This window comes from Balaenoptera physalus (assembly GCF_965194825.1).
Source record: "Balaenoptera physalus genome assembly, chromosome: 16".
NCBI lineage: Eukaryota > Metazoa > Chordata > Mammalia > Artiodactyla > Balaenopteridae > Balaenoptera > Balaenoptera physalus.
In genome coordinates, this window is record NC_138898.1 from 26787866 (window position 1) to 26800653 (window position 12788).

A 12788-nucleotide genomic window follows, 5' to 3' on the forward strand; every position below is an offset into this window, starting at 1 on the left:
TCCATGAAAGAACGAATTGATAATTGGACTCTTTCAAAATTAAAAATTTCTGCTCTTTAAAAGACACTATTAAGAGAAGGAAAACACTAGCCACAAACTGGGAGAAAATCTTTGCAAAGCATATATCTGATAACGGACTTGTATGCAGAATACATAAAGAACTCTCAAAACTTAATTTAAAAAAACAAGCAACTCATTAAAAAATGGGCAAAGGATTTAAACAGACATTTCATCAAAGAAGATATATGGATGACAGATAAGCACATGAAAAGATGCTCAATAAAAGTTGTCACTAGGGATATGTAAATTGAAATCACAGTGAGACATTATTTTGCACCTGTTAGAATGGCTGAAATTAAAAAGATTAACCACAGGAAGTGTCAGAACGTGGAGCAACTGGAACTCTTATATACTGCTGATGGGAATGTGAAATTATAGATACAACCACCTTGGAAAAGAGCTTGGCAGTTTAAACATTACCACCATCATATGATCCAGCCATTTCACTGCTTCACTTATTCACAGCAACTTTATTTGTAATAGCCAAAAACTTGAGACACAAATGTCTGTCAATATATAAGTAGATAAACAAATGATGGTATAGCCATACAATGGGATTTCATATACTCTGAAATATAGAGGAATGAACTACTGATATACATAACAATGTGGATTAATCTCAAAATAGTTATGCTGAATGAAAAAAGACTAAAAAAAGCATACATATGATTTCATTTATATAAAGCCCTAGGAAAGGTAAGCTAATCTATAGTGACAGAAAACAGGAATGGTGAGAGGCTAGAGGCCAGGATTACAAAGGACATGAGGAAACTTGGGTCGATGAATATGTTCACTATCTTGATTGTGGTGATGGTTTCATGATATATATATATATATGTCAAAACATGGGACTTCCCTGGTGGTCCAGTGGTTAAGACTCCACGCTTCCACTGCAGGGGTTGCGGGTTTGACCTCTGGTTGGGGAACTAAGATCCCACATGCTGCACGGCACAGCCAAAAAATAAATAAATAAATTGTATATACACACACACACACACACATACATCAGAACATATCAAATTGTGTAGTTTCTGTCAATTATAATTTATATTAAAAATATAAACATAAATACACATTCTCTTTTTTAAAATACACATTCTTTTAAAAAAGCAGCTATAATAGTGGTTGGAAGAACAGGTCTTGGAGTCTGGCTGCTTCAGTTGAGTACTACTCCAGCACTCACTTGCCATGGGACCCCCCAGCAGGCTACCTGAAGTACTGGTGCCTGTTACCTCCTCTGTAAAAGGGGGCTAATAACGGAACATGCCTCAGAGGATCATATTCAAGATTAAATGGGCTAACACATGGAAAGTGTTTGTAACAGTGTCTGGAACACAGGAAGTATCCCATGAATGGCAACCAGCACCTTTCTCACTGAGGTTTGGCATTGGAGTGGGTGGGTCTAACAGGCAAATGTTGCTTTTGTTTGCTGTGCATACCCTACAGTGGTTAACTGTTCTTTCATCACCCATTCCACGTGACTCTGGTGGGCTGAAATTCACAGTATCCAGTACACTTGGGGTATGCAGCCTGTAATAGGACTCTATCCCCCAGGATGTAGTGATTGGTCCAAGATGTATGAACAGTAACCCAAGACGGGCCCATCAGAGACCTTTCCTAGGATTTATCTATATTGAGTATCCTGACATAAGGCGATGTCTTTCTTTTTCTTCTGGGCTTTCTAAACTGGCTAATTTAAGCCTAGAGTGATCTGTGCCATGCTTTCCCTGCCTCCCCCATAGGAAAGAAGACTGTTGACAATGGGACAAATGGTACAGAGAAAAGCACAGTGGAGACAGGGAGAATCTTAAGGCTATCCTTTGTGCGCCTGGATCTGTCCAGACCTGAAGCCAAATCACTCCTTTCCTTGCTGACTTATGAGCTAGTCAATCCTCCTTGGGGCTTTAGGCTGTGTGACCCATTTCCACTGCCTGCAACTGAAGGTTTCTTACATGACAGAGAGGTGAAGTGAGTTAGCAGCAAAATATTGGAGCTGGGAATCATTTAAAAACCAGGTCTCACTGCTACCAAAGCTCACACATGATTACCATCTCCTACTTGTGGGACCAGAGGGGCATGCTTAGTGATTCAGTATCGAGGGGCTAAGCAGATGGCAGAGGCTGTGAACAAGCACCAGGCAGGGGAAGAGCAGTGGCCTGGGCCCTAGAAAGCCTGACATGAGACTGAGCTTTGAGGGAGACCACTCAGCTCAACACACTCGGGGAATCTGTCTCACCTCAGACCTGTAACCCTTGAAGAGATTCAAGAGACATGACAACAGGACAATGACATATTTATTTACAACTGGACCAAAAAAAGGCATACAGGCATCTTTTAATTAAAAATAATGATGATGATGATTTAAAAAGTCAGAAAAATCGATGCTGTTTGAACTCTTTACAAGGAGTCCGTTTCCCCACTCCCCCCAAAAGAGAATTTCTTAGGGAAAAATCCAACATTCGAATGAACAAGACTCCATTATCATACTCTACTGCTTGGGTTCCCTTTCCTCCAACCTGATTCTTGGTGGACGCCGCTTGGCACTGCGGAGTCGCTGTGAGGCAAGGTTGAGAAGATCACCGGTTTGACTGGTGGAGCTGGTGAGGGCTGCTGGGGGAGTGTGGGGGGAGGGCCGGCGGTGAGGGTGGTGTGTTCCTAGCTCAGCCAGCATCCTGAGCTTTGTCTTGTGGTGGGCTTCCTCAAGGGGCTGCAGCAAGGGCGAGCGGCTGCTACTTAAACCCCAACCCCAGGGTGGGTTTGGTCTCTTGCAGCTTAAGAGCAAACGTCTGTGACACGCACGGGGGCGGGGGCGGGGGGTTAGGAGGAGTGGGCGCTGACAGGGAAGCCAGGCCTGCACGTCAGTTCCGCTTTCTAACTTAGGCTCCTTGCCTATTTCTAGGACTTGGGGAAGGAATGACAGAACTGACTTTCCATCTTCCTTCTCGCAACCAGTGTTCTGGGTGTTCCTCAAAGGAGGCGAGAACTCAGACAGGAGGTGGAGGGCAGGGGTCTGGCTAGAAGAGCTGTGCGTGGGCACTAAGGCTGGGGGATGTCAGGGAGAGCGCCTCTTCCCAGCCACCTCAAGGAGGGCATCTGCGGTCTCCAGGCCTTGTCCCGCCCTGGAAATGGAGGAGAGGGCCCCCCCAGCACACTCTGCAAAGAGCAGCGACCCCCACAAGGAAGGGGCTGAGGAGCATCCTGCGGGGTGAGGCCCCTCAGCCCAGACACAGACACACGGATGCTTGGTTTGGCTCTGGAAACACTTGGCCCTGGATCCAGGGTTTCTTGGCACAAAGACAGTTCATTGCAAGTCTCTCCTCTGGTCCAGCAAACTCTCACTGCTCTGAGCAGGGGCAACTCCTGCTGTCCTGGGGCATTTGGTGCCCAGTACTTCCAGGGGATTTCCTTGTAGCAACCAAGACCTGGGCTTGCTCCCAGGGACAAGATGACCTGAGGCCTGGCGGGAAGCCCCGCCTCGAGCAGCCCTGGGAGGAGGCTGGGGAGGAGAGAAGAGGGAGGAAAAGGGGCTGGAAGAGGCTGGTTGGCACTGAGGATGCGTGCCCAGGCTGAGCTGTGCTTTGTCGCGGCATCAGTGGTGAGGACGGGCAGCGAGAGGCTCAGAAATCTCACTGAAGCCCTGGAAGGCCCAGCGTTTCCTCTTCCGGTCAGTCATGGGGTGGCCAACAGCCCTGAGGAACTGAGGTGGAGACAGTGACCAGAACCCAGTGTCTTGATGGGTTTATCCATCCTGGATCCATTTGTTAAAAAAACTAAGGAAAAAACTCCAAACCAAAAATAAACCTGAATAAACAGGTCTGAGAGTTCCTGCTGGAGGGATCTTTCTTAGCACTGAAGAAAAACAACCCACAAAAAACTCATCCCCCACAGAACTGGAATAAGATGATGAAGAAAAATGCAAGATTTATCTATAGGCCCTCCCGCCCCCTATGCAGCCCCAGGATCCAGGAACACTGTGCCAGGAGTTACATTCCAAACGAGCAGGAGTTATTTTATTTTACGTGCCTGCAGTTCCCCACGTGGGGTGGCGTCCTGTCCGTGGATGGAGTGGGCCAGGCCACGGCCCACCCCCATCAGTCTATCTTCACAGCAGCGTAGATCTTGCGGACAAACATGTAGGCTGCATAGAAGCCGATGGTGCCCGTGAGAAGCCAGAAGGACAGGACCATGAGGGCCGTGTAGCCAAAGTAGAGGAGAGAGGGAATGAACTCGACGATGTCCAGCTGGGGCACAAGCAGGGGAGAGAAGAGAGGGCACACGCTTAGTGCCAGCCTGCCGTAGCCAACTGGGTGTCCCCCTACCTTCTCACTGATCTCGTGGTGAAGCTGAAGCCTAGCAAGGGGAAGGGGCCTGCCCCAGGTGGGCAGCGAGGGGCAGGTGGGTCTCACAGTCATGGTGAACCTTCATCAGTACCAGGGCCCGTGCACCGCCTTGGATGCTCACAACCACTATGGTAGGTTATTAACTCACTTTACAGATGGGGCAGAGTTACACAGCTGGGAAACAGAAGGAGCTGGGATTTGAACCTGGGGCTAGAGGGCTAAGAGCCTAAGGCCCAAATCCACTGACTCAGGCCATTTCTTGTGGGGGTAGGAGGGAGTGGGAGTCTTCCTGGGGAAGGGCCTGGGAGCTCGCTGGGAGATGGGGCTGACCTCAGGGGCCAGTGCCAGAATGACAAAGGCAGCAATGGCCATAGCTGTCACTTCTTCACTCTCCACAGTCCCCAGAACAGTACAGTGAGACTCCTGGATGCTGGAGCACAGGAAGTGGGGGCAGGAGAGAGGCGTCCAGGGCTCCTGGCTTTAGGAACAGAGAGCCACCATGAGCCTGTCTCAGCCTACAGTCCTCTCCACCTGAGTGCGCTCTGTCACTTTCGTTACCCTCTCACGGGGATTTTTATCTTGGAGCATTTGAACTCCTTTGCAGAGTTCTGAGGCCTGGGCAGGGATGCTAGGGAGTCTGGGGTGTGGTGGGTTTGCTGGGCCAAGTGGAACTAATCTAGGACCTTGGTATCAAGACCTGCCCAGCCCACCGGGGCCTGAGTGGGGCCTGTTCTAGGGCTCATGGGCAGACACATGGTCACAAAATGCCAGAAGCCCAGAAGAAAATAATAAGGGTCACTATTTGAGACCGTCTCCCTGTAGTCAAATATCCTCAAACTAGGGGTGAAGGCCATGTTTTCCAGCTCAACTGCCTGTCTCCTTTTATGAGCTTTCTTATGACTGAAGATGGGGTGAAGGTGAGGGGGGAAACAGGGCAGTGGTAAATCCAGTGGTAAAACCAGGAAACGGATGAGGCAAAAAGGCAGTGCTGGAAAGTTCCTTAGAGTTCAGACAGGCCAAGGCCACCATTTTACAGACAGGGCTCTGGGGCTGGAGGAGGTTTTCGGAGCAGAGAAGAAAGCCTGGGCCAGAGGCAGGAAGGGCAGGAGGCTGAGACGTGACCCTCGTGTAGGCGGCTATGGTAGCAGGTTTTGCTTGCCCAACACTGGCTCCTGTCTTCCTTCTTCCTGGTGTCTCGGGTACCCACTCCCTACTTTGTGGTCCTACTGGGGCTGTCGGTCCTAATACAAAACCTAAGCTAGTCAATCAGAGTATGCCATCCTATTGGACATGAGGAACAGTGAGGGATGGCATGTAGCCTGGGCCAATGAGTGTCTTCCCTGGGATTTATAACATAATGATAGAGGAAAGATGTTCTTTTAGTTCTAGAGCTGCAAAGCTGAGAAAAGGAGACTCTAGGGCTGCTATTGGTCACTCTTCTACTTTGTGGAAAGATCCTGCCTGCAGATTGAAGCCAAGAAAACACACACAGAGCTGAGGAATAAACACAGAGCCCTGATACCATCTGAGCTGCTGGATCTAACGAAGCCTGAAGCTAGAACTCCAACTTCTTATTAAACTTACATCAGCCAAAACATTCTCTTTTTTGCTTAAGCCAGTTGGAACTGGTTTTGGTCACTTTCCATTCAAAATAGTTCTGATTAATATGGGCTGTAGAGAAGGAAAATTAGATTTGTTCTGCAGTGTTCCAGGAACAAGACTATGGTCTGAAGATGGAATTTACAGGGAGGCAGATTTCAGTGTGCCTTGATAACGACAGGAGCTATCCAGAGAATGGAAGCATCAGGAGGGAGTGTCTTCTGTTGCTGGATGTGCTAGAGCAGGGGTCAGCAAGCTTTTTCTTAAAGGACCAGATTATAAATAGTTTAGGCCATGTGGCCTCTGTCAAAACTACTCCACTCTGCCATTGTAGTGTAAAAACAGCCTTGACAATATGTAAATGAACAAGCATGGCTGTGTGCCAATAAAACTTTGTTTACAGAAGCAGGCCTGCTGGCCCATGGGCTACAGTTGGCTGACCCCTGAGCTAGATGATCACTTGTTGGGATCGCTGGAGAAGAGGGCAGTCAGCAAACTGGAAGCAGGGGTGGAGCACTGCACTCAAATATCTGGACAGTCCTTTCCAACCTGACATTTTCGGGAAAGGGAATTCCAAGCTTCGCCCAGCTGACCTATGCCTCTAGTTTGGGAATACACCCTGGTTCTAAGCAGAGGACTTCTCGGTTTGGGGTTCTGGATACCCAAAGTACAGCGGGTAAAACTGTCTTCAGAGTAAGCTCCAGAGGTAACATGGGGTCCACCAGAGCGACCCCAGACTCCTCTCCATGGCCCATCTGGTTTATGTGTTACACACAAATCTAATAAACCTGCTGTGGGGATCTGTCTGTATTCTTACTCTTATGCCACTCTTTGGGGACAGTGAGCTCTGTGAGTATAGCCGATTTCCTACATCTGAGTGCTAAAGGCTATTTCAGCAGTTTCTGCTTTTACCTTTATTAACGCTTCTCATTTACTTTCATTCTTTCAAGTTACTGTTCTTTTTTTTTTTTTTTCTTCTGTCTTCTTGTGGTGAACACTGTATTAGTCTCTCTTACTTCCTCTTAAAAGCACTGTAAGGTGATATACTCCCTTTAAGTTCTGCTTTGGTTGTATCTCACAGGTTTTGCATACAACATTCTCACTGTCATTTATCCTGAAGGCTTTTGTCACCCAAACATACTCTCTTTTCTAAAAAGATTATGTTCTAAGAGCAGGAACAGTTCTAGGATGACTTTGGTCCTCCTCATTCTTGGCAGAAAAGTAAGACTTAGACACTTGGGGTTTTCCCCAGCACCCTCCCCACCACAATCCTGCCCCGAAAGGGCTAGGGGGCTCCCTCATGCAGGGTGGTACCTTGTTAACAAAATAAAAGATGGCATAGACCAGGACATAGAATGCAGATCCCCCGGAGACTAGGAAATTCCTCCACCACCAGCGGTAATCCTGAGGAGGAAACACAGAAGGGTCATCGCTGTCTCCAGGCAGAACCTCTTCCCCAAGTTTCAGAGCTGCCTGAGGAACTAAAGACCCTGGGTAAGGACTGTAATATTTGGGGTGATGCGAAGCTTTTATACCTTGACTGTGATGGTGGTTACACAACTGTATGCATTTCTAAAAACTTACAGAACTGTAGATTAAAAAGGGTGAACTTTACTGTTTATAAATTATATCTCAATTAAAAAAAATCAGCAACAACAAAAGAACATTATTAACAACATTAGCATTTCTTGAGCAAACGCTCACCATGTGCCACATACTGTTCTAAGTGCTCTGTGTGAATCAGCTCACTGAGTCTCTGCAGCAGCCCTCTGAGTTAGGCCCGGAAGGCACACGGAGGTTAAACAACTGCCCAAGATCCAGAGCTACTAACAGAGGAGCCAGGGTTTCAGCTCAGGCTGCCTGTCCCAGAGCCCTTGTTTTGCCCGCCAAGAGCTAGTCCCCAGATGGAGGGCAGGTCACCCAAACTGCATCAGCTGTTGAAGAAACCACTACTGGAGCGGACTCAGTACTGATGAGTCTACTGTCATTAGGTCGTGGTGACTTCCCCGCAAGACTATGCAGTGAGGTAGGGATCATTAACTCTAGTCTACAGCTGAACAAATGGACGCTCGGCAAGGGGAAGTGATGTACTTGCCCAAGACCTCATGGCCAGAAGAGGCAGGACCACATGAGAAACCCAGACAGCCTCACTGACCCAATTCAATACTGGACCCAGCTGCCCCCACCCCAAACTGCGGGCCCCATTCCCCTCACCTCTGCACACAGCTGGAAGTACACCATGACGATGCTGATTTGTGAACAGGACACCACCAGGATGATGAAGACGAGGAACAGGAAGCCGAAAAGGTAATAGAACTGATTCTCCCAGATTGCCTGCGGATACACCACAGCCGGCCTTCAGCTAGCCTGCCCCCACTGCCCTGGCATTCCCTGCTTGTGCTCGGGAACTCCATCCCTTAGTCAGGACTGGCAGGAATGGAGACACCATCATGACACCACTGGGGCCTGCGGGCCTGGCTCGTGGCTGACTGGTCTCTCCTCCCTGGAGCAAAGGGTTCCTAGGGAGGGGCCGGGGCATGGCTGATCCCGAGATGGGCGGCCCCCGCCTGAACTCAGCAGCTTGCGGAAAATAATGAATCCCACTCCGATCAAAATTACACAGCAGCCACCACTACCTGGGGCAGCTCACCATGTGCCAGGCACAGTGCTACGTGCTTTACGTACAACACCACATGTCAGCCTATGAAAGCATGCCATTGTACAGTGGAAGAAGTCAAGGTTCAGAGAGGCTGGTGATTGGCCCAGTGTCACACAAACAGAACAGATGTAGCCTCCCTGCCCAGGCAGCCAACCTGTCCTAGGCAGGGCTGGGTGGGCGAGGGGGTCTCAGCAGGGACGGGCTGGGCCACTCCAGGGGAGTGGATGCTCGTCCAGCACTGACTTAGTGCAAGACCCTCTCTCCATGCTGGGCGCTGAGCTGCGTCAGCTGGACTTAGATGGCTCTGAAGAACCGTTCTGCCAACTTTCATCTTGGCATGCCTGGGAGAGGAGTAATCATCATTACAACAGCAGCTACAAGTTAACAAGCATTTCCTGAATGCCAAGCACTGTGCCTTTTATAGACATTATCACGTTCCAGCCTCACGAGGATCCTGAGAATCATCCCCCACACTTTCCTAGGAGTTTCGAGTAACTTAGGTAAAGACACGTAGGGACCCAGAAATCAAAGCAGACGCAACAATGATATTAATAATGGTGGTGACTGACTGCAATATTGCAAAAGCAGCCAAAGCAGCTTCTATTTACTGAGCCCTTCCCACACCAGACCCCGTACATATGGCACATCTCACATAACCTTCCAAGCTGTCCTGAGAGGCAGGACTGTTACCCTATTTTAGGGCAAAGAATGGGGGCTCTGAGAGGCTAAAAGGTCTGTCTGAAATTTCATAGGCGGTAAGAGGCAGAGCACCTAAGTGGAGGGGTAGGGACTAGGCTAGTGTGGGTGACGGTGAGGGGTGGGGAGCAAGTAGCGGTACTCACACTGAAGATGAAGAAAAGCTCGATGAACATGGCGCCGAAGGGCAGGATCCCAGCCATGAGAATGCTGCGGAGAACGGGAGGGTTAACACTGCTGGGAGACCTGGGCCACTGGAAGCTTCAGGCTCCCTCCTGAGCCAGCAAGAATGAGAATGCATACACTGCTTGGTGGGTCTAAATCGTTCGGCATGCTTTTGTACCATTATAGCCTCTCAAGAGGTGGGCATCATTCTCCCCATTTTGTAGATGGGAAAACTGAAGTACAGAGAGGTGGCGTGACTTGCCCAAGGTCCAAGGTAGTCTTTACCTGTCACCCTGCACCTTTCCACTCCACCCCTTCCCTGGCCAACACCGAGTCTGGCTACAACTTGGTCCTCTCTATCTTGGAGTGAAGCTAAGCTTTCAGGAAGTCTACTAGAGCCAGCCGGGGCTGCAGGAGCACCTGTCATAGCCCCCACAGGGGGAGGGTACCCCTGTCCATGTCTTTCCAAGGAGATGGCTCAGGGGAACGTTGGCCTTGCCTACTCCAGAAGCCCCCGCCTGGCCCTTGCCGGAGACTCACCCCACAAATCGGTTCATGTACCACCGCTGCTCAGGGATCTGCCGGGGAATCTGGTTGGTGCGCACAGGGTTGTCATATGGCTGCTTGCGGAAGCCGAAGTAGTAACCCAGGTAGACAAGGGGCAGGGAGATCCCGAACCACATGCATAGCAGGGCCACCATGGTGGGGAAGGGCACCTGTGGGCACAGCACCGTGAGGCTCCACAAGCCCTGAAGCCCAGGCTGGGGCCGTGCAGGGGGAGATGGACCTTCTGGGTCCCAGGCAGGAAGGGCACAGCAGGGCCACCATGGTGGGGAAGCTCCTGCAGACACGCCCCCCACAGGGCTCCTGGCCAGACTGTCCTGGGGCTGACCCCAGCCCTGGGAAAAGCAGAGGGCAGATGGAGGGCCAGTTGAGCCATGAAGTGAAGGAACCACGGCATCCTACAGGAGCTTGTCACCAGGGAGGACGTGGGGAAAGAACAAGGAAGGAGGGACTGACAGCATGAAGGGGAGAGGAAGGGCTGGAATGAAGGGAAATTACGTGTGGTCTGTTAAGTGAAAACAAAGGGGAAAAAACAGAAGTGCACAAATAGTGTGTTCCCAATTTCGCTCAATGAAAACACCACAATATACCACTAAGTGAAAAAAGCAGGATATAAAACTGTATGTAGAGAACTCCGTTTTAATAAAAACACCCCAATACTTATATGCATACGTGCCTGGAGAGGCCTACACCAAAAAGTTAACAGCACTTCCTCAGATGGGGTATGGGGCTTTGGAATTGACTTTTCATTTTTTTTTAATTCCCCTCTGCACAGTCTTAGGTTTTTACAACTCACACAAAATGGAAGAAATGAATTAATATTTGTAAAGTGTTCAGAACAATACTTATTCCAAAGTAAGCACTATATAAATGTTTGCTATTATTTTATAATTTTAAGATTACATTATTCCATTTTATATATATCTAAAAAGAGGTTAAAAGACTGCAAAAACAGGGAATTCCCTGGCAGTCCAGTGGTTGGGACTCTGCGCTTCCATTGCAGGGGGCACGGGTTTGATCCCTGGTCGGGGAACTAAGATCCTGCAAGCTGCATGGTGCGGCCCAGCCAAAAAAAAAAAAGACTGCCAAAACATACTAAAGATCTACATTAACTTTTCTGTACTTTCCTTTCTAAAATTTCTGCAATGAGTGTTTATAGTGAGCAGCTGGTAACTGGGAGAAAAATGTTGAGAGACAGAAGGGAGACAGGTATAAAAAAGAGGAAGTGAGAGGAAGAGCACGACCCTGTCTTTCCTGAGGGCAGCTCCCTGGACCGCGGGGAAGGACCAGTCCTCCCGCAGCCCGGACTGCAAGCCTCACCCAAGGACCTTCTGTGGGCACCTGCCAGTGGAGGGGGGGCGGCTCTCTCCGCTGGGGCTAGGATGGCAAACACCTGCCCCACCTCTCCCGCAGCTAATCCATCAAGACCATCTCCCCACCCCCAACTGAGTCCACAATCCTCGTAGTGGGGCTGGTGCTGAGCTCGGGGCAGGGACACTAGGAGGAGAGCCTTGTTTTGGGAGACTGACCTCGTCAAGTCGTACCAAGCAGCTTTCCCTTGGTTGAGACAAGGGAAATTCCCCAGTTGGCCCCTGGAGTGTGGAAATCTCCCTTTAGAGAAGTGAGCTTTGGTCAGCTGTCTGAAAGAGCCCACGAGAAGGGCAGGACAGATGGATGCATAGGGCTGGAGAAACCCTGGTCAGCCCTCAGCCCCCAGGGCTGGGAACAGCCCTCTGGGGACTTAGAAAAGGGAAGGAAGCAGCAGGAAGTGACCTGCAGGAATGGGCCTGAGCACAGCTGGCCCTCCCTTGCCGGGAAGGGCACTTACCGCCCCTGATGAGTGCTTTCCCCAGATGAAGCAATTCAATATGAAGCAGATGCCAAAAACCACGCCAGGGTACAATGTCGCCGTCTGAAAGCAAGAGAGACCAGGCTGGGGAGCTGCATCTAGGGAGAGTTCCCGCCTGCCCCATCAGGGCTCCCCGACTAGAGGGTCTCAAGCCCTCCCTGTCCTGTAGGACTCAGCGCAAGGATAAACCCTTCCAGAAAGCACTCCTTGATCCCCAGACTAGGCAAGCCTCCTGCTCTCTGTCCCTTTAGATCCCTGAACCGCACCGTCCTTGCCCTCATCCGAGTTCATAATCATGCGCTGTTGTTACCCCCACAGACATAAGCTCTCGGGAGGATCGCGTCTGCTCACTGACGTGCTCCCAGCACTCAGAGCACAGCAGTGTTCAATAAGCATTTGTTGAACAGGAATGACCAAACACAAGTTTTACTCAGCACGTAGGTCTGGGCCTCAACCCAAACCGTCCAGAGTGGTGGGTGGGCTTTAATCGAGTCTTAGGGGCGGTGGGTGCTCGCCTCCACGCGCATCAGTCGTCTCACCCCATCCTCACTACAGACCTAGATGGGAAGGGCTGTCACTATCCCTTTTCAAGAAGAGGACACTGAGGCCCAGGAACGTTAAATGCCCCACACCCCAACTTCACACAGTCAGTTAAGGGTGGAGCAGAGGTTCAAACCCAGGCAGTCTGACTCCAGAGGCCCTGCTCCTGACGCCCTGCGGTGTATTCTATCCAGTCAAGACCTCTGGGGCTGGGGCTCAGGCACTGGGAACCAAAGCCCTAGACCTACAGTGGAGCCTCCTTTACTCCTGCGGCTGCCTGAGCATCCAAGAGGGTCTGACCATGATGCCTGAGGCT

At 50.1% G+C, this 12788-nt stretch overlaps 1 protein-coding gene across 3 annotated transcripts in view; it reads right to left on the bottom strand.

Moving 5' to 3' along the window:
• Positions 1–2336: 2336 nt before the first annotated feature.
• TM9SF4 (transmembrane 9 superfamily member 4) overlaps positions 2337–12788 on the bottom strand; it is a 54770-nt gene continuing 44318 nt past the window's right edge. For 2 of the 3 annotated variants that reach the window (XM_082431886.1, XM_082431885.1), the window contains exons 13-18: positions 11912–11995; positions 10060–10235; positions 9501–9564; positions 8214–8333; positions 7314–7403; positions 2337–4301 (exon numbers count right to left, since the gene is read on the bottom strand). In XM_082431886.1, coding sequence (XP_082288012.1) covers positions 4152–4301; positions 7314–7403; positions 8214–8333; positions 9501–9564; positions 10060–10235; positions 11912–11995 — 684 coding nt within the window. In that variant the 3' untranslated portion in view covers positions 2337–4151. The remainder of the gene's footprint in view (positions 4302–7313; positions 7404–8213; positions 8334–9500; positions 9565–10059; positions 10236–11911; positions 11996–12788) is intronic. The other variant, XM_082431887.1, reaches the window with a different exon arrangement.